At 35.0% G+C, this 20,828-nt stretch overlaps 1 protein-coding gene across 20 annotated transcripts in view; it reads right to left on the bottom strand.

The window, feature by feature from the left end:
• Positions 1–20,828, bottom strand: part of LOC120413005 (neurobeachin) — a 283,022-nt gene that overhangs the window by 70,952 nt on the left and 191,242 nt on the right. For 15 of the 20 annotated variants that reach the window (XM_039573657.2, XM_039573665.2, XM_039573692.2 and 12 more), the window contains exons 2-10: positions 10,736–10,967; positions 10,344–10,662; positions 10,007–10,253; positions 9,795–9,941; positions 9,338–9,730; positions 6,721–6,861; positions 6,518–6,654; positions 6,393–6,462; positions 6,175–6,318 (exon numbers count right to left, since the gene is read on the bottom strand). In XM_039573657.2, the coding sequence (XP_039429591.1) occupies positions 6,175–6,318; positions 6,393–6,462; positions 6,518–6,654; positions 6,721–6,861; positions 9,338–9,730; positions 9,795–9,941; positions 10,007–10,253; positions 10,344–10,662; positions 10,736–10,967 (1,830 nt within the window). The remainder of the gene's footprint in view (positions 1–6,174; positions 6,319–6,392; positions 6,463–6,517; positions 6,655–6,720; positions 6,862–9,337; positions 9,731–9,794; positions 9,942–10,006; positions 10,254–10,343; positions 10,663–10,735; positions 10,968–20,828) is intronic. The other 5 variants (XM_039573707.2, XM_039573715.2, XM_039573792.2 and 2 more) reach the window with 1 other exon arrangement.

The raw sequence follows: 20,828 nt of genomic DNA, 5'->3' as shown, positions 1-20,828 counted from the left end.
ACAAAAGTACCAGAAAAATTCCTGATTTGAGCTGGAATTGCTCTTTATTCAAATTGACACTGGTTGGTGTATCGAACGACGGTACTTTTTTTCAAGATCCGTGGTGAATCTTTTTGGACGTGGACATAATCTAGAAAATGGGATTTCGCCTGTCACAATCGAGGAATTTATTGACAAGTGTTCGGTCGATTCGTCGTCACAGCAGTCAGCATAACCACAAGGTGAGAGGATTGATTATTGGATTTTTAGAGACTTAAGTTGGGCTTGACGTGACTGGTTAAGTGATCACTGGTATCGTGAATATTTGTTTTTTTGTTCAATTAATCTAAATTTTATGCTCAGGAGCAATTAGTTTGTCCATAACATTTTCCATACCAATTTGGCAGCTGTCCATACAAAAATGATATATGAAAATTCAAAAATCTGTATCTTTTAAAGGAATTTTTTGATCGATTTAGTGTCTTCGGCAAAGTTGTAGGTATTAATAAGGACTACACTGAAAAAAATGATAAACGGTAAAATTTTTTTTGGTGATTTTTAATTTAACTTTTTGTCACAAAAACTTGATTTGCAAAACAACACTATTTTTTCATTTTCTGATATGTTTTAGGGGACATCAAATGCCAACTTTTCAGAAATTTCCAGAACAGGCAAAAATTCTTTGATTGAGTTATGATTTTTTGACTCAATTCTGCTTTTTTTCAAAAACTCGAAATATTGGTCGCAAAAATGTTCAACTTCGTTTTTCGATGCAATATCGAATTTGCAATCAAAAAGTACTTGTGTGTGTGTGTGTGTCCAATCCAATACCCGCTAACCGGTAGCGATATTATGGGAAAGTATAGTTTGTATCAGACTTTGTATATGCCGAATGCTGATACAACTTATCTCAGTCCCGGGTATTAGGTGGTGATAGCCCTCGCGCTGCTTCCAACGACCCGTTTCAGAATGACAGAGCTCCTTGCGGTCCAATTCCGAGGTCGCTGGGCATTGTTCGGCCCCGCCTAAACATAGAAGCAAGCATCTGAAGGAAACTCGATCTATATTTTAGACTTCCAATCCCGTCAGGCAAATCAGGGATCAGCGCGTATTTAATATGAGAAGATAACATGTTTCAACACTACGGATCATTTCACTGCTAGAGTGTAAACCTTCTGATGGCCGACTGCTTAGCGTCCCAGACCACCAATCCTAAGGCGTGAGTTCGAATCCCGCCTGATTCATTTTCGTTTTTGTTCATATTCAAAGTTCAAATTCATGATTCCAAATTTCATAGGAACCGACCGGGATTTGATCCCTGAACCTTCTGCTTGTGAGGCAGAAGCCGTAACCATTAAGCCACGGAGCCGGCAAATTTGCAATCAAAAAGTACTTCAGTGAAAATTTCATAAAGTGCACCGTTTTCAAGTTATAGCCAGTTTTAGGTAACTTTTTTGAAAATAGTCGCTGTTATTCATTTTTTTAAATAAGTTGATCAAAGTTTTTTTGCCCGTTCTGGAATTTTTTGAAAAGTCGGCATTTGATGTTCCATAAAACACATAAAAAAATAAAAAAATAGTGTGTTTTTGAAAATCAAGTTTTTGTGACAAAAAGTAAAATTAAAATCACCAAAAAAAATTTACCGTGTATCATTTTTTTCAGTGTAGTCCTCATCGACACCTACAACTTTGCCGAAGACATCAAATGGATCAAAAAACTCCTTCAAATGATACAGATTTTTGAATTTTCATGTATCATTTTTGTATGGACAGCTGCCAAATTTGTATGGAAAATTATATGGACAAACTTATGATGCAAAATTGCTTCTTTGGCATACCGAAGGCACCAAAAAAGTTTCAGCCGAATTAAAGTTTAAAACAAGTTTTAAAAATGGTTTTCAAAGGAACGGATGTTTTCATTCCATAAAATCAATGCCACAAAAAAAAGCCTACTCCCCGAGGCCAACCTTTGTTCCGGAACCATACTATGTTTGTGTTTGTATTAGTGTCACCACCATTGCCGACCACAAAGCAAAAATCCATCCGTCAACACCAACAGGATTTGCTCGGCACCGAGTTAATCCGCTGGACTGTGAAATTGATATGCGTACGCGGTAAACAGTTTGGATTTTGACAGATTCGAAAATTGTCGTGTCAAAAGTAGGCCATGAACCAACATTTTGTCAGATACCCTTTTCATATGATAAACAAATTAACCTGCAAATTCAAAAATGTACACAGGAAAAAAATCATTCAAGCAAAAAACGCATGCAAAAATTGATAACAAAAACAAATTTAAAAATCGAAAATTTCACTACAGACATTGAAATGAGAAACTGCATGCATGACAAAAAAAAACTTTAAAAATGAACGCTCACGCACACTCATAAAAAAGTGAAGAAGAAAACGAGATTGTCATTGTTGTGAAATTTAATTGTGCGACGAATTGGAACGAACGCATCGACGACTTCGTCGCATGCTTCGTTATCGAGCTATCGTTGACAGGTGATTTTTTTGTTTGTTTCGGATTTTCGATTGTGTGCTTTCCCGGTTTGCGTGTACGATTGTGTGTGGGTGTGAAGGGTGAAAATATTGGCGGTTTCTTTTGTTCTTTATTTTTTTTTCGGTGTGTTCAAAATTGATGGGAAATCAGTCAACAGATTTTGAATTCTCCTGAAATTTTTCTTGTTTTTTTTTTGATCTCGAAGCCCTCACAATGCAATTAACGCATCCTTTTAATCAGCGTTTGCGTTATTTTTTTATCCCCTACATTTAGCCAATCAGCTTTGAAAAGAATGTTCCAACTCGCGTTTTCCGGTTTTTTTTTTTCTTAGCTCATTATCAAGCTTTTTTTTCCATTAACCAGCATCTTGAGTGAATATTTATTTCAGCATCGCTGAAGCCCTCTTAGCGAAGGAAAAAAAAGAAACCGGTAATCATTCTATTTCCGGAGGTTTTTCTTTCTCCCCGCTCCTCCTTTAAGCTCCGGGAAAACATTCGAGCAATTAGGTCCATTTTTTCTTGCATTTTTCGCTCCGTGTCTCGCAGAGTTTTCCATGATTTTATTTTTATTTACGCTCGACGAAGTGGAAAATTCTATCACAGAATTAAATAAATACCCACACAAAACAACAACAAAAAATCCGCCAAACGTGGAAACAAAAAAGAAGGATAACAAAAAACGGAAATAACACAAAAAGAACGAAAATCAGATTTTCGGATTTGGAGTGAAATTTGTGGGTGTGTTTGTTTGTGTCGTAACATTTCTTTTCGGTGGAGCAAATCCGATTGAAATTCACCCACACTTCAAAAATTCGTCTCGCTGCGTGAAAAATTTAAACAAAAAAATAAACAGTCTATTGTGTGAATCATTTTGCGTGTGTGATTGACAAAAAAAAGAGAGAATCAAATCCGTTGACTGTTTCCACTTCAATAGTTTTTTTTTTAAATTTAGATTTTTATTGAATGATTTTGAATCTCTTTTGTATGTAATTTTGATACGATGGAAAATATCAACAACTCTGACAAGATAAACTATTCCAACGCTGTGCACCGGTTCACAACTTCAGAGAAGGCGGTTTGTGTTTTTGTGATTGACTATAATACATATTTACAGTATTTTTACAAAGCATTGATTGATTTTTAAATAAAAGAGGTCTGAAATCCCATTTTTATAAAACTACAGATTTGAAATTGAGATTCGATTGCAAAGGTTTTTTTTAATTTTTTTGAATTTATGAATAAAAATAAAAATATGAAAAACTTATTTAAGAATTTTCTGTTATTGGTTTAAAAATCGTTTAAAAAAGGAATTTGCTGCGGAAAAAACGATTGTTTTAGTTTTTATGTTTTGATTTCACATTTTATATTTTCAGAATTTTAAATTGTTTTTATCATCTTGTGTGTATAAAAAAAAATCTGTTTTTAAAGCATTTTATAATAAATTTTGTATTTTTGGTAAAAAAATACCATTCAGAGTATAACAGAATACTGCTTAATTTGTATAGCAACCTTTCTGCTTAGGAATGCAGTAATTAATCTAAAAGTAAACTTTCATTGAATTATCAATATATGTGGACAATATAAAAAAGGGAAAAAATCCAAGCTGGATAAAAAAAATCCTTCTAAATTATCTCAAAAAATCTGGAGGCAAAAAAAAGTTCGACAAAAATATAAATTTTCATACAAAAAACTTTTGTATATTTCATAACGCTTATTAATGCATTTTCAATCAAAAATAAGCCTTTTGATATTTTAACAAATTTGGTATCTTAGGGTCACAGATCAATAAAAGACGTAAAGATCTGTAAAAATATATTTGCAATGATGCATAAAACATTTTGCGATACTATTTGTTTCGAAATTTCAAAAATTTTCTTATTTTGAGTCGTTGAGCTCAAATAGAATTCAATGCTCTAAAAAGTGATTTGCATAGTATAAATCCAAGATGGCGGCCGACATGGCGGTGATCAAGTATGATTGAAATGCTTTTGGTAATGTAACAGGAAATCAAATATGACTAAAATGAGGTAGCACAACTAAAATTTGATTAAAAAAAAACAAAAAATAAGACAAAAATCCAAATCAAATCCAAATTTTCTTATCTAAACTTTTGTTTTTTTTTTAATATATGATTTTCAATGTTTAATTTTATTTGAAGTTTTTACTTTATTATTTTTGATAACATTCTCAAAAAAATACCCGTTCTTGTTTCACTTTTTACCACAGACAAACAGACTTTCTTTGAACAATTAAATAAAAAAATCATCAATCACTTTTCACTAGTGCAATCTAGTTGTGAACACGACCACCACACGAAATGTATAATAGTGTACGTGCAAACAGTGTCATGCAACTGTCTAACGCGGGAGCGGTCTTTTTTATTATCCTGATCATTCTAAATGACTGTAAAATTATTGATTGGATTCTTTAGCGAATTACGTCTGTTTGCATGTGCTAAAAGTTAAATTTTTAAAATGCGTTTATTTGCCTATTTTGATTTATTATGCTACGAGGCATCTCTCAATAAATGTTGGGATATTGCAATTTTTAATGCTTTTTAAATGAAAAAACAAGATGTTTTTCAAAATTAAAATTTATATTTGATTTTACGAAAGACAATTGACTTTAATATATTATAAATATTTGTAAAGTTATGATATTCAGTATACCATTTTTTTTTAATTTTTTTTGTTTAAAAAATCATAATTTTGCATCAGTTTTAAATTACAACATTTCCTCAGCTTTTCGACATTATTTTGTAAGGTTGAATCACAATGTAATGAACTAAAAAATCGAAAACAAGGCCAAATAATTAGTTTAAAATTCAAATATTCCTTCATAAAATTGAGTTTGTTTTCAAAATTTTACAAAATACAGCCAATTTTCACACTTCATTGTTTCTTTTATAAATGGGATTCCAGAAAAAAAATAAAAAAAATACACGCCCCATAATCACATGTTCAGCTTTTAACAAATTGTTTAATGATTTGTTTTAAATAAAATTTGCAAAAAAAAACATTAAAAAATCTCCAAAAGTCGAAGAGTACGATATCTGGATCAAGAAGCTATGATCTTTCCTTAAAAATTCTAATAAAAAAAAATCCAATTGGGAAAATAGCCAAAATATACATTTTTTTTTATAATCCTGTGAGACAAACATACGATTACCATATTAGGACACTGTTTTAAATTTCTAATTTTCAGCAGAATATTTACAGTTTTCTTCAAGTAAGGGTTTCTTTTATTCAAACCTGATCAACTGAGGAGTTGGAAGCGTAAGTGTGCTGATAAAGAAACTACTTTTATCTAGTGATCATTGTGTCCCAAGTGTTAGATCTTGATTCTTTTCTCTCAACAGTGCTTCGAAGGTAAGTGTGTAAATTTCTACCAGTGTGTTGACGTTCCCTCTAGGATGTCGCTAAAACTCGCACTCACAAAACCGCGCTAAGGAGAGATAAAACAGCGATAGAGAGTTTCTAGTGGTGCTTGAAAGTGGAACAACCCTAGCGCTTCAAAAACACAACCGATCCCTACGGGCAGATGTCCTCTAATTGCTATCTCTCACTTTTCATTACAAACTCTTCAAGGGGTGATCAAGAAGGGGTGGGGTGGACACTCTAGCAGCTCTATTCGGTGTGTGCGAAGAGACCTAAAAGTACGAACTGTGGACCCTTTCCCCACCCAGGACACGTACCTGTTTCAGCAGCAGGTCCGAGTTGGCCGACAGACACGTAACCAGATACTTGGTCAGGCTGAGGAACGAACCCAGCACCTCGGACGTGAGGTGATCTCGGGAGGACCGTTGCAGCATAAAGGAAATCACCAGAAAGCCACGATTCTGAGAGGGGGGGAAATCAGATTTGTTTTGAGGTTAGGTTAGCCGAACAAGCTTCTTTCAAAGTCGTTTCCCACCTGAATCATGTGCTGTTGAACGGTTTGTGAGCTTTCGACGAGCTCGCAGATGAACCCAAGCAGTTTTGCACTGAAACAAATTCACACGTAAAATGCATTCGACGAGACTTATGAGTTGGACTTACCACAGCGTGGGATCCTTCTTAACGTCCGTGCCCTCGTAGGGCATGTCCAGCTGGGAGAACAGCGGAAATAGCACCTGGATTCCACCGATCGAGTTGAGCGTGCAGTGGATCGAGTGGGTTACGACCGCTTTCACGTCCTTCGAAAAAACGTTTTTTTTTATGTCAAAACAATAATTTTCTCGAATAAAATGAGCCAAAATTACCTGCAACATCAGCGAGTGCGGGGTGTGTACGAAGAAGGACAGATTGCCCTTCGGGGCCGACTGCAGACAGAGCTGGCCGTCGGTGGCGACCGGGTTGTACATGAACACGATCGCGCTGGACAGCTTGCCGTCGTAAAGGACCTGAAGGGAGAGGTTTGCAAATTTATGTTATTGATGTTTTTTTTAATTTTTTTTATAAAAATCTAAGTACAGTTAGCACAACATTCAACGATTACTACTGCAATATAAAAGCTTTTATAATTGAACTAAAATCTACTTAAAATAACTTAAAAAGTAATGTTTAAAAACTGAAGTAATCCCTAATAAAAATATAGCAAATGTGGTTTTCACAGTCCCCGTCACAAAAATAACTGGTTTTATTATTTTTATAAACATTAAATTAAAAAATCCCTTGTCACATTAGAAATTTATTTATTTTAATTAAGTTATGAATTGGGCCCGCTTTATAGGGGAAATACATTTTTTTTCATTGCTCAACATTCCCATCAAAATTTAACGTCGTCCCTCATTTTTCAACTCGCGCTATTTTAAGAAACTTTTGATTCAACTTTCAATGTTATAAAATGATACCTTGAAAAAAATCCGCTCTTTTCATAAAAAATAATTTTGAAATTTTAGATTCAATAGCTAACTTCAGAATGAGCTGAAAAACATATTTTGGACAATTTCATATGTTTAGCCAGACTTCACAAAAAAATCGCTAATAGAAATTGAAAATCGAACCAATATGTTCTGAAAAAACGCAAGTTTAAAATTAGAGCTAACTACATGACACTGAGAAAAAAAAATCTTAAAAAATTAATTACTGAGGCTGTTTCTTAGCAACCAGCAGTCTTATAAACAATGTTAAAAAAAGTGGAAGGATTTTTTCTCAGCTTTTGGAAAATATTTTTTGCACTGGTACATTTCCTTTAGGCTGGTACAAATATTTTTAAAAGTTTTTGTCACCCCCCCCCCCCCCCCCCCCTTCAAAATTGGCCCGAAAAATCAGGGGGCAAAAAAAATATTTTTACAATAAACTTCAAAATTTCAATGAAAATTCAAGTGCAACCAGCTGAAATCAAATTTAAATACATTCTCCTGCGTTTAAAATCATTTTTAGCATGTTTGGGTTTATTAAAAAATCTTAAATTTTTTTTGAAAATTTTCGATGCAAAATCTTTTTTTTCGATACAATTTTTGTTTTTGTCAGATCTTAGATTTTTTGAAAACTAATGATTGCAAAACAACTGAACTAGTGTAAAATGCATTTTAAAACACTTTTTTCATTCAAATGTGAAGACTATGGCTTGTTATTTAAATTTTTATATTTTTTTATTTTTTTGCCCCCCCCCCCTTGACCTCGGCCAGGGCCGAGGGACAAAAACTTTTTTAAATATTTGCATCGGCCTTATAAAGTATTTTAAAATTAAAAAATCTGATCATTTTTCTAGCGCAAAAGATGCATTTTAAGCTTTCTAAAACCAATTAAAAAAATCGAAAATTACAAAAATACTTATTTTGGGAATTCAACTTTTTGTCATAAAAAGTCAAATAAAAAACAGGATTTTTCCCCCGCGCATCATTTTTTTCGGGAAAGTACAGTTTGTTATTGTTTACATTAGGCGCTGTATTTTTTGTTTATTCAAGTTTAAACATTAAAACGCTTTTTCCTCGGAACGCCAAAAAGCGGTTTATGACCAAGGGATGTAGATAAGTAAGGTAAGGCGGGTTTTCCAGCTGTCAAAATAGTTAGCACGAAAGCAGGATTTTAAATGGAGAACATCAGAAAAGTGGAAATTTCACCATTTTCCGGGCAAATTTCATCAGACTTTTTTCTGTAGGGTTGTTAATCATGCCAAACTTAACCGAAATACTTTAAAAACAAAAATATTTTTTCAGAAAAATAAATTTTTCGGTTCAATTTGTCATGCTCACCAACCCTACAGAAAAAAAAACCTGGTGAAATTTGCTCGAAAAATCGTGAAATTTCCACTTTTCTGAAAATCTCCTTATAAAATCCAAGTTTCGTGCTAACTATTTTGACGACTAGAAAAACCCGCTTAGCCTTGTTTACGAGAAGCTAGCTCAATCAAATCGATATTTGTTAAGAAAGTAAAACTTATCAAATTTGGTAACGTTGAGGGAATCGACTGAGAAATTCATGAAAATAATTATTTGATTGCTTTTTTTTCGAGAGTTCAAAAGTATTTAGAAGTTCTGGACAAACATGAGAAAATGACGCTTTTGTCTCGGAAATTACAGACTAGTTCAAGCTGTCAACCATCTGCGTTCTTTTCAAATGTTGCTCCAGGGTTAAAGGTTTATTAATTAATTTTGTAACAAACAATAAAAACAACAAAAATTTCGAATGCGAATAAAAAAAAAGTGCTGTGTTTTACGTAACTTAACTTACGTAATATTTAACAAACTTTTCACAACTAAAAGAGACTTCACAAACCTGCTCGTTCACATCGAATGATACAATACATTTCATTGCGTGGGTGTTTTTTTTCAGTGTGGACAACATTACATCAAAAGATGAACATAACCTTAAAACTAAGGGACTTACAAACGAAAAGAATAAAACTAAAAGAAACTCAAAAAGCATGCTTACAGATAGAAAATCAAACGATTCGCCGGAAGCGTCTAGCGGTCCAGAGCCGGCTCCGGCGCCGGCACCGCCGGGGACACCACCCGAACCGGGCCCCCCGGCGGCACCGACGTTGGCCAGGGCCGACGACGATGACGAGGCCAGCGAGGAACTACTGGAGCTGGAGGCCGCTGCCGCCGCCGCCGTGACCAGACTCCGGTGGATGTTGGACTCGATCGGGGCGGGGGGCGTCGGGGAAAGGGACGAGGTTATTCCGGCGGCGGCACCTCCTCCTGCTCCACCGATTCCGGCCCCGGACGAGGAAGCGGCCGCGTATTGCAGCAGCGCCTCGTAACTCACCCGCTTGTGGTTGTCCGGCAGGTTCAGGTAGCACTCGTTGTCGAACCGGAACTGGGACTGCCGGGAGAAAGGGGGAGAGGGGAGTTACGCGAGAGTCGACGGTGGTGGAGCGTACACTTACCTTGTAGCCGGGACCGAGCCGGTGCATGGCGCAGATCTGTTGCGTGGTCAGTGCCTCGTTGAACAGGTAGATCGCGGCCATCTGCCCGCAAAACACCCGCTCCTCGTCCAGTTCCGGCGTTGCTCCGATGTAGCACTTGTCGAATGGCTGGAGGAGAGATAATTTTTAAAATCCTAACCTCAAAAAAGAAAACCGAAAATCCCAATACTAACATCATTCGTCGACACGAACCAGGCCATCTCCGTGCTGGAGGCGAGCTGGCCGTTAACCAGGCACTTGATCTCACTCTTGGTCCACCGGTTGTAGATGTACACGATCGCGATCATGTACCACTTGCGCGGCTGGAACTCGTACTTGACGCAGTGCTGAAAGCCCTTCCCCTTGACCTTCATCGACGTCAGCACCAGGCAGTTGCCGACAAAGTGGGCCGTGTAGCCGACGCCCTTGGACGTTTTGAAGCTGGGTGGGTCAGGGGAGAGAAATAGGGTTAGATAAGGGCCAAACCAATTCAAAATATCCTCGGGATTGAATGAATCATTCATTACTCACCAGTACAGGTACGGCTTCTCGCGCTCGATGTTGACCGAGTTGATCGGATCGAGCCGGAACCAGGTGGTAAAGGTGAACCCGCTCTCGTAAGGCCACTTGGCCAGCGGCGGCAGCACCACGGCCGACCCCTTCCGGCCCGGAAAGCTAAAGAACACGTCCGGCCCGTTCCGGTGGGGCATCTGCTTGAGCACGTTGAGCAGCTTGGCCGAGTGCCGGGGCCACTTACCGTTGATGGCCTTCATCGCGCCGAACAGCAGCTTCAGCTCCTTGACCGTGATACTGTAGCTGGCCAGCACGCCCAGCATTTCGATGAGGAGATCTTTGCGAAGGGGGTTGAAAAAAGGACAAGTTGAAGTTCTACCTCTAAATACGACCAAATGTCAAAAACTCACCAGCCACGATGGGTTCCGCCCGCTGGAGCCGCTGCAGCACGTGCTCGATCAGCCCGATCTCGGTGCAGGCCTGCAGGTTGCGGACGCTCTTCTTCAGGATCGCGATGAACACGCTCCACACCTCGGCCTGCAGGTTCGCCGGACAGTGGTCCAGCAGCTCGAGCATGTGTTTCACGTTCTGGGCGTCCTGCACGACAAAGTTCAGCTCCATGTCGAACTCACCCCCGACCAGCTGCAGGGGTTGGAACATTGCAATGGGAAGAGAGAGAAAAAACGTTGGGTTAGAAATCGGGACCAGAAATTGTCACTCCTGGAAGGCGGCTGGAAGATTACTGAGTCGGTAGGAGTTTGAAATGATGCTTTTGGAGTCTTGTTTGTCACAGCCGGCAGCATTACAATGTTCATCATGTTTAGTGCATCATCATTGTTGATGGTATTGGAGTTCGACAGAGATGTTTCGAGGGTTAGATTGAACTTAGATTCTAGAAATCGATGTTATCGCTTTTTACATGGCTTCTATAATTACATTCTGACTTTTTGGAAATCTCACAGTTTGGACTTCTCTTATGTCCCCAGCCCTTGAATAAAATTGCTAATTAGTTTTTAGGTATTCAGTCTCTGCGATGAAGTCTAAGATGGTGTAATAAACAAAAACATTGTTTTTTTTAATCAGCTGGATAAAATTTTGTTGGTTGATAATCTGTTCACAATTTCTTATAACCTAAATAAGTTTTCAATTAATTGGATTTTCTAACAATGGAATTGCCAAGAGAACGAAAAATTGCAAGTTTGAATAAAACTTAATAAAATTTGAAACAAAAATTTCAATGTTGATTTTTTTTCAAAAAACTTCAAAATTTCAATGGAAATTGAAATGCAATCAGCATATTAATGTAAAAAGCTTTCCCCTCTGTAAAAAATCACGATTAAGCATTTTCGAGTTTATTCAAAAATACTTGAATTTTAGTAAATTTTCGATGCACATTTCCGAAAAAAAACCTTTGAAAAATATTTGCAACGGCCTTATAACTATTATGCATTTGCTGAAATTTTCACCAACACGTCTCACGGCGTGGCTGGAACAAAATATTATAAACCGAGATACCCCATCGGAGATTCATACGTAGAAAGTTATGTTTTACCGGCCTGAATCAGAATCTATAAATATTTAAATTTTCTATCGGTGAAAATTGTGTTTTTCATTCAAAATTTTAATGTTTTTGATTTTTGGTACGGATTTTTAATTGGCCTTTTAGGTGGACCGATCTTTAAAAAATATATAATCTGTAGAGAAATCTCTTACTTCTTAAACGCTTTTTTTATAACAAATTTGTAGATAAAACTTTTTCCTTTAAAATGCTTTTTAGGGTTTGTGAATTCATCTCGACAACAATATTTTGGCAAATTTTTGAGTGACAAACATGGTCCCAGAGGTTCAAGGTCAAACAAAAAAAAAAAAAATTAAAGAAAATGTAAGAAAATTTACGAAAATTTAAGAAAATTTAAGAAATTTAAGAAAATTTAAGAAAATTTAAAAAAAATTAAGAAAATTTAAGAAAATTTAAGAAAATTTAAAAAAATTTAAGAAAATTTAAGAAAATTTAAGAAAATTAAAGAAAATTAAAGAAAATTTAAGAAAATTTAAGAAAATATAAGAAAATGTAAGAAATTTTAAAAAAATTAAAGAAAATTTAAGAAAATTTAAGAAGATTTAAAAAAATTTAAAAAAAAATAAGAAAATTTAAAAAAATTTAAGAAAATTTAAGAAAATTTAAGAAAATTTAAGAAAATTTAAGAAAATTTAAGAAAATTTAAGAAAATTTAAGAAAATTTAAGAAAATTTAAGAAAATTTAAGAAAATTTAAGAAAATTTCAGAAAATTTCAGAAAATTTAAGAAAATTTAAGAAAATTTAAGAAAATTTAAGAAAATTTAAGAAAATTTAAGAAAATTTAAGAAAATTTAAGAAAATATAAGAAAATGTAAGAAATTTAAGAAAATTTAAGAAAATTTAAAAAAAATTTAAAAAAAATTTAGAAAATTTAAAAAAATTTAAGAAAATTTAAGAAAATTTAAGAAAATTTAAGAAAATTTAAAAAAATTTAAGAAAATTTTAGAAAATTTAAGAAAATTTAAAAAAAATTAAGGAAAATTTAAAAAAAATCAGAAATTTTTGGAAAATTTCAGAAAATTTAAGTTTTTTTTTTTTAAAATATAAAGAAACCCAAGACAAAAAAATTACGAAAATAAAATTTAAAAATCAAGAAAATTTGAGAAAAATCATAAAAAAATTAAAAATAAAAAAAATTGTCAAATTGATTACAATTGAAAAATGAAGCACTAAAAGTTAGAATAAAATGGAACAAAATGATTAAAATGTAAAAAAAAATTAAAAAAAATTAACAAAATTGTAAAATATTGAAAGAAAATGTTGAAATATAAAAAAGTTGAATTGAATAAGATTGAGCAAACTTAAGGGGTAACATACATGTAAATCGACAAAAAAGTCAGAGGTTGTTGTGAGCACACACTTAATTTTATTTAAAATCTGTGGCATTAAAATATACATTTTCATCTATTATCAAAACTAATTCGAAGACATTTGGTTGTATCGTTGCCGAGATATAGCTATTTGAAGTTAGTAGTTTCAAAAAACGGGTGCCACGATATCTCAACACTGCCTTAACAAAATCGGCTAAAAATTTTGGTGAAGACTCGTTAAACCGGTCCTGTGTGCATGACGAAGGCCGATTTTCAAAAACTTAATTTAAAAAAAAGATAAAAATATTTTTTGTAATTTTCATATAAAAAATCGTTAGTTTTTAAATTTTGTATTTTTTTAAATAGCAAAATTTAAAAATCGGGCTTCGTCATGCACACGGGATTTGTCTTGGTAGTCTTCACCCCAAATTGCAGCTAATTTGGTTCATCCTATCTTGAGATATCGTGGCACCCGAAAATCAACTCGGTGTTTCGAGAAAAACGCTCAAAAAGTTTGACAGTCCGCTTTGCGCACGGCAAAATGTTGAGCTTAAAATCGTCAGTAACTCAGTTTAATCATGTAATATCTTCATGAAAGTTTCAGGAGTGATTGAAAATCATCTTTTTAGTGGATTCAATAAATTTTCTGTAATATGAAATTTTGTGATTTTCTACATGTATGTAACCCCTTAAGAAAGCTGAATTAAATTGAAGAAAAAACTAAGTTGCACAAAATTTGTTGAAATTAAACAAAAATGGATACAATTTAAAAACATTGTTCAGTGTTGAAAATAAAAAAACATAAATTAAATGAAAGAAAATTAGCTGAAATAAATTTGAAAAAACACAAATAAAATTAAATGAATTAGAAAGCAATGAAATAAAATAGCGTAAATTTGAATTCAATTGAACAACATTGAATAACAAATCGATAAAAATAAATAGACGTCAACGTTGTGTCTCACGATTTGATTTCAACATTATTACAAAATTGACAAAGTGGTTTGTTAAAAGTAAACGCATTGCTGAAATTTAACTTAATGAATCAAAGTGAATTGAATGAAAAAATAACTTCTATATTTTGATATTTTGCAAATTTTTCACAGTTTCATAACTGTAATAATGTAATAAAGGTTTTGGGAATAGCCATTTCATTTAAAATTTCGAATTGCTTATATTTATAAAAATAGAAATTTAGTTTTATTACTAAAACTTTCGTAACTATTTTTAACGCAATTTGAAAAGTGTATCATAACGTCCCTGGTTATGTGCAAAATACAGTGCAAACAGTTATGTTCTAACTTGCGAGCTCTAGATGGTGCAACTCAGATAGAATTGATACGATTAACTTGCACAGTGAGCTTCAAGCCCCTGAGTTTGACCAAAATATGTATTTTTGAATTTTAAAATTCAAAATACAACACAATTTTTTAAATCGATCAAAATTTAAAATAAATGATTTTGACCACCTAATTTCCTCCCACTATCCTCGGTGGCTTTTCCGGGCGGGTGAACTCTTCGCAATTAAACTTACACTTTTCGACTCTTTTTGCTGAGGATGAGGTGCGATGGGAGGTTAGAGAACTCAGACAGACATTTCTCATATACATCAAGTCGGAAACTGAAACTGAACATTTGCAGTCGAGACTCTTTTCGCTCGAGGGCGAGGGGGGGGGGAGGAAAACACTTTGCTCGCAAAACAAATGAAATGACACCTGCTGGGGAGGGGAGGAGGAAGGGAGTAGGGTGGATAGAGAACCACCCCCTCGAGTCTTATTTGCCAAGTTTGGCCCAGTTTTTGCAGGGACACGGGTGGCGACGCGCAGGTGTTGAAAGTTGCATTCGTTTTCGTGTCCTGGGACAATTCCCTGGTCGACCATTGGATAGACTTGGCGGGGGCAGTAAACTTGATGAGGAAAGGACTTCCGAACCCGAAAAAGTGGATTAAGTTTCACTGGAAGTTAGTTTAGCTCGAAAAATTGTTGCACCAGGTCAGTTGTGAAGTGAGGAGGGAAAATTTGCTCGGACTTGGGCTGGGTGGTCTTTGTTTCGAGAAAAAGATATCTTGAGTTTATCTTGTAAACTGGGTCAGCTAATTTGGCTTGGCAATTTGTTGTGATGGACTTTGTTGCATACATATAAATGTTAGTTTATGATTTTTAAGTTACAATAATTTAGTTCAAAAGGACAAAAAACTTTTTTTTAACAAACAGCGCCAATTCGAAAATTATATACAAAAAAAAAACACTTCTAGAGTACTCTTTACCAAAAAGCATCCTTGCTTTTTATTGACGATGTTGGAGCAATATCTGGTGACCTATGTTTCTATGCTTTAATTTGACAGAAAAAAGTTCCAGAACACTCGTCGGAACCCCAAAATCAGCATAAATTTGCACATATTTCCGGTTTGGTACTTTCCCGCAGCGAGTTCAACCCCAAACCACACAGCCACACCAGATTGTCGATACACGAAATTTTGTGCAAAACATTTCCTTATAAAAAAATTACCCCCCTGATGCTGATAAAGTCGTCAGCTTGTCCAAACTGAAAGCTCTCACTCTCTCTCTCTCTCGAGCTGAACTTGTTTCAAGTGAGTGGTTTTTCCGTCCCAACCTCAACTTTTGACCAAGTCAGCAACGATGATAGTACGTGATTTCCATCCAGGGCGCGCCACTTTTCTGTGCGGTTGACCACCGCCATGAACCGTTTCTCCCCCCGGGGAGGGATGTTCTGTCCGGCAGAAGTGGCCACTTGAACTTCTCTGTGGCGCAAATGTCACTCGAGTTCGGAGTTCAACGAGCGGGATTACTTTTAATTAAATATATGTATATTTAAAAACACCGGGAATGATTAAAAGGCGAAATTTAAATTTGGGGGGGCTTAGTAACGGGAAATTCCTAAACATTTTCCCTCTGGGTCGGGAACCGGACCAAACTTTAAGGACGGGCACATCTAATTAACTGATGAGCTCGGTTTAGCAGGCTAATGCGATGGCTGGTGGTTGAGGATGAGCCGGCCAGCCGGTTAACACAGCCTCTCATCTCTCTGGACCGACATCGGATGTAATGAAAGTGAGAACGGACACGGAGGGAAATTAAATGTCTTTTTTCAAAAAAATCTAAGGTTTTTTTGTTTTTTTTTTCTACAGCGACAGTCGAAGGATAAAAAGTATAAAATTTCTGTTGTCTTTTGTCTTTTGAGCAATCCTCTACGAAATCGGTCTTTTTTAATTTTATTTTTTTAAATCCAGCCGAAACATTTTTTGTGCCTTCTGTGTGCCCAAAGAAGCGATTTTGCATAATTAATTGGTCCATATAATTTTACATACAAATTTGCCAGCTGTCCATAAAAAATTATAAATGAAAATTCAAAAATCTGTATCTTTTGAATGAATTTTTTGATCGATTTGGTGTCTTCGGCAAAGTTGTAAGGATAATGACTAATACTGATATAAGGAGTACACTGAAAAAAAAAATGATACACGGTAAAACATTTTTTGGTGATTTTTTAAATTTCACTTTTTATCACAAAAATTTGAATTGCAAAAAAAAAACTATTTTTAATTTTTTTATATTCTGATATGTTTTAGGGGACATCAAATGCCAACTTTTCAGAAATTTCTAGAACGGACAAAAAATCATTGACAGAGTTATAAATTTTTGAATCAATACAGATTTTTTCAAAAAATCGAAATATTATTCGCAAAAAAATGTCAACTTAATTTTTCGATGTGAAATCGAATTTCTAATCAAAAAGTATTTCAGTAAAATTTTGATAAATTGCACCGTCTTCAAGTTACAGATACATTTAGGTAACTTTTTTAAAAATAGTCGCAGTTATTTATTTTTTTAAATTAGAAAAAAAATATTTTTGAAAAGCTGAGAAGAAAAAAAGGAATTCTATTTTTTATGAAACCCACTATTTTCTAATGTCGATATCTCAGCAACTAATGGTCCGATTTTCAATGTTGAAATTTGAAACTTTCGTGAAATTTCCTATCTTTTTGAAAAAAAATATTTTCAATTTTTTTTAAATCAAGACTAACATTTCAAAAGGGCCAAACACTCAATATTACGTCTTTTTGAAATGTCAGTCTTGATTTAAGAAAATTGAAAGTATTGTTTTCGAAAAGATCGGAAAATTTCACGAATCTTTGATATTTTAACAATGAAAATCGGACCATTAGTTGCTGAGATATCGACATTAGAAAAGGGTTGTTTGAGTGAGACTTAGAAAAAATCAATTTGCCTGTTTTTAAATCTTGGCATGGCAATATCTCAGCAACTAAGGGTCGAATCAACAAATTCAAAAACGTAAAGTATAGAGAATTTTCTCAGCTTTCCAAAAGTATTTTTTTCAAAGGTGGGTAAACATGGCCACTAATTAAAAAAAAATGAATAACTGCGACTATTTTCAAAAAAGTTACCTAGAAATGGCTATAACTTGAAAACGGTGCAATTTATCAAAATTTCACCAAAGTACTTTTTGATTGCAAATTATATTTTACATCGAACAGTTAAAAGAATTTTGCGACCAATATTTCGATTTTTTGAAAAATTCCGTATTGATTCAAAAGTTCATACTCGGTCAAAGTTTTTTTGCCCGTTCTGGAAATTTCTGAAAAGTTGGCATTTGATGTACCGTAAACCGGGGTGACATTGATAAAATTTCAATTTATTTTTGAAATATTTTCCAACTGGTAAGGTTTGTCTTAAGATTACTATTTTTTAAACATGTACCAGGGTAGGCCACACAAGGTGCATGAACTGTTTTTGATAAAAAGTTTTTTCAATAGTGTTTAAAAAAATACACAGAAAAAAAATCATGGTAATATTACATCTAGGAAGGAGTACATCTTTTATGTCAGAAAAAATGTGTTATTTTACCACTTTTCTGGTGTAATGCCACATTTTCAGTCTAAATTGAGGTAAAATTACAACATTTAAGAGGTAATATTCAACCTTCCAAAATTACACCTTCCAAATTTACATTATTTTTTACTGTTTAGTTGCATTGAAAATTCTTATTTTGAATTCCGGGGTGACTTTGATAGTCATCAATGTTTATAAATAGTTAACTAAGTTTATAACCCAAGTAACCAAACAGCACTAAAACAAGTCAGATTGCAGCACTACAAGCGCTTTACCAGCTGTGGGTTACAGCTAAGTTGTTTTGACATCTGCACTAAATGCGCTTTTACAGCTGATATGCAACCGGTTTTGGACTTTATATTTCTGATTTCCAGCTGGCCTCTACTGTTGTTGATCCAACCCTGCACAAAACGTCAAAAAATTGGGAGAAGCAAAAATGTTGCTCTCTCCCTCTCTTTCATCTCCCCCTCTTCCGATCTATTTTCGTTTTGTACACAACTGCATTACCGATGAAGCTGAACCACTGGGGAGGAGCCGATTTTTTGTTTGAAATTGAGATGTCGAAGATTCGATGCCAGGAGATATTGCCGCTGATGAGTGAAAATTTTCGAGCCTGATCCCGCACGGCCAATGTGGAGATGGTTTAGCATGGCTCGTTTGACACCTACAATTGCTAGTACTTTGCCAGCTTGATTGCGGGACTCAAATTGGGAATAGGGACGTGGCGTTACATCGTGATGCCACCTGGTTTTTTTTAAGCGCAAGAGTGGAAAAGTGCTGAGTCATCGTCTAAAAATAGACAGCGCCCTATCTCGCCCAGCAAAATGAAGTCGATAAAGTTGTCTGTTTCGATGAGAAAAAGTGGAAAACGTGGTCTAAAAATAGCGACGCCATCCCCCTATTTACTGAGGTGGGCATCGAAGACGGCAGATTCCTCCAGTACCGCCGGGAATCGCAAGAGAAAAAAAAACACTTCAAAGCCAGTTGTCACCATAGTGGCCGAGAAAATGCAACCTGCAAAAATCTATCCTTTAGAAGAGATCATTTAGTTTTCCACAAAGAAAAGGTGCTCGCAAACACCCACAAAATACAGGTTTTGAACGAAGAAGTTGTTCAACCAGTCATTAATATTCTTCTCAAAGAATAAAAACATCGGAAGCATAAACAACCTACGATGAATCTCAGCCATCGACTGACAGCCGTTTTCTCCGCTGGTTTGTTTTGGTCGTACTCATTGAAGGAATGAGCGAGCAAGAGATATTTTTTTTTGTTTATTTCGTTCTCTCTCCTTCACTCCTCAACAGTGTTGCCAGTGAAATGGGGAAAAATGCAGCAGTGTTGCTAGGAGCAGCATTAAAACTGCTGCATATCAGCTAATACTACAGCAGTTGTTTTAGAGCTGATTTGTTATCATCCTAGCTGTTTTATGACTGATTAGCTGTAGAATGCTGACAAACAGCACATTTATGATTTCTGTTAGTGCTGGATGGTTACTTGGGAAGCTTTTTAACAAAATTTTAGGTAAAATTGTTAAAAAGTCAAAATTTTCCCTAAAACTCGTTAAAACTAGTTTTGTTTATAAAATTATCGAATCATATTGCACTCTAAACTAAAATCGAAGCAAGAATCAAAAGTTTTCACATTTTATATGACATTTGTTCTACTAAAAATGTCTATAAATTGGGATTTTTTTTAATTATGTTTAAAAACACATAATATCAATTATTTACAAACTTATTTTATCTTCTCCTAGTGGAAAATTGTCCAAAGAATCCGAAAATGCATTCCATTTTCCGATTCAAAATCATGTTCATTGAGAAAATCATGATACTTTCAGAAGATTAAAATAATGCTATTTATCAACATTTTCTTAATTATAGTTAACTCACCTCTTAAACTTTTCAAAATGTTATGAAAACTTCTTCTAAGCGTACTTTGAACACTTTTATACCACGGTCAGAATGATTCCAAACCATTATGTACGTATTTAATTTGTACTCTTCATTTTGCGGAAAAATCTTAAACCTATCAAGGTCATCTCGTTCAGAGAGATTTTGCTCTGTCGTCTGTCGTCCGTTGTGTATTGTTTGTTGTCTGTTGCCTGATGTCTTTTGTCTATTTTTGATGATTTTTTCTGACGACTTTTGATGATTTTAGTAATTATTGAAAAAAATATGTTTAAACCCTCCGTGCTCTGACCACACCAAGCCAAGCTGTGAAGCTGCCCCAGCTAATTAAGGACATTCTTGTACACAGCAGCACCAGCACCAGCAGCATCCGGAGCTCATCTCGCCGAGGGACTTTGCTCTCCAGCATCAGTGGACATTGTCCCGGGCTGGGTGGCGCCATCCAGCCAGCCAGCCAGAGTGGCCGAGGTCATACACATGAAGCCATCGTATCCTGCTGACCTTTTGGCAGAAGTTTTTTTTGTGGATTTCGTTTTCGGTGCCCAAATATGGTGTAATGGAATGTTTTTTTTTTGGACTGTATTGGGGATTTCCTTCATGTCTTAATTAGAATCTTAATGTTGGAAATTAAATCTGAATCTCGAATGCTTCAAGACATCGCCATGAAAATTTCGCCCACTCCTCTACAATCCGTCACAGTCGTTTAGCAAACTTTTCCTATTTCAAGCACAGCAAGTTAATAATTCATCATTTCGTTTACTAACTGCCGAAAAGCTTTCGCATCACTCTCTCCCTCTCGACGGAGACACCACACTCTGTAAAGCCGTCAGATCTT

The sequence above is a fragment of the Culex pipiens genome, chromosome 1 (genome assembly GCF_016801865.2).
Source record: "Culex pipiens pallens isolate TS chromosome 1, TS_CPP_V2, whole genome shotgun sequence".
In the NCBI taxonomy this organism is placed as follows: domain Eukaryota; kingdom Metazoa; phylum Arthropoda; class Insecta; order Diptera; family Culicidae; genus Culex; species Culex pipiens.
The sequence above is the reverse complement of the archived record's forward strand: the minus strand, read 5'-3'. Positions and strand labels throughout refer to the sequence as shown.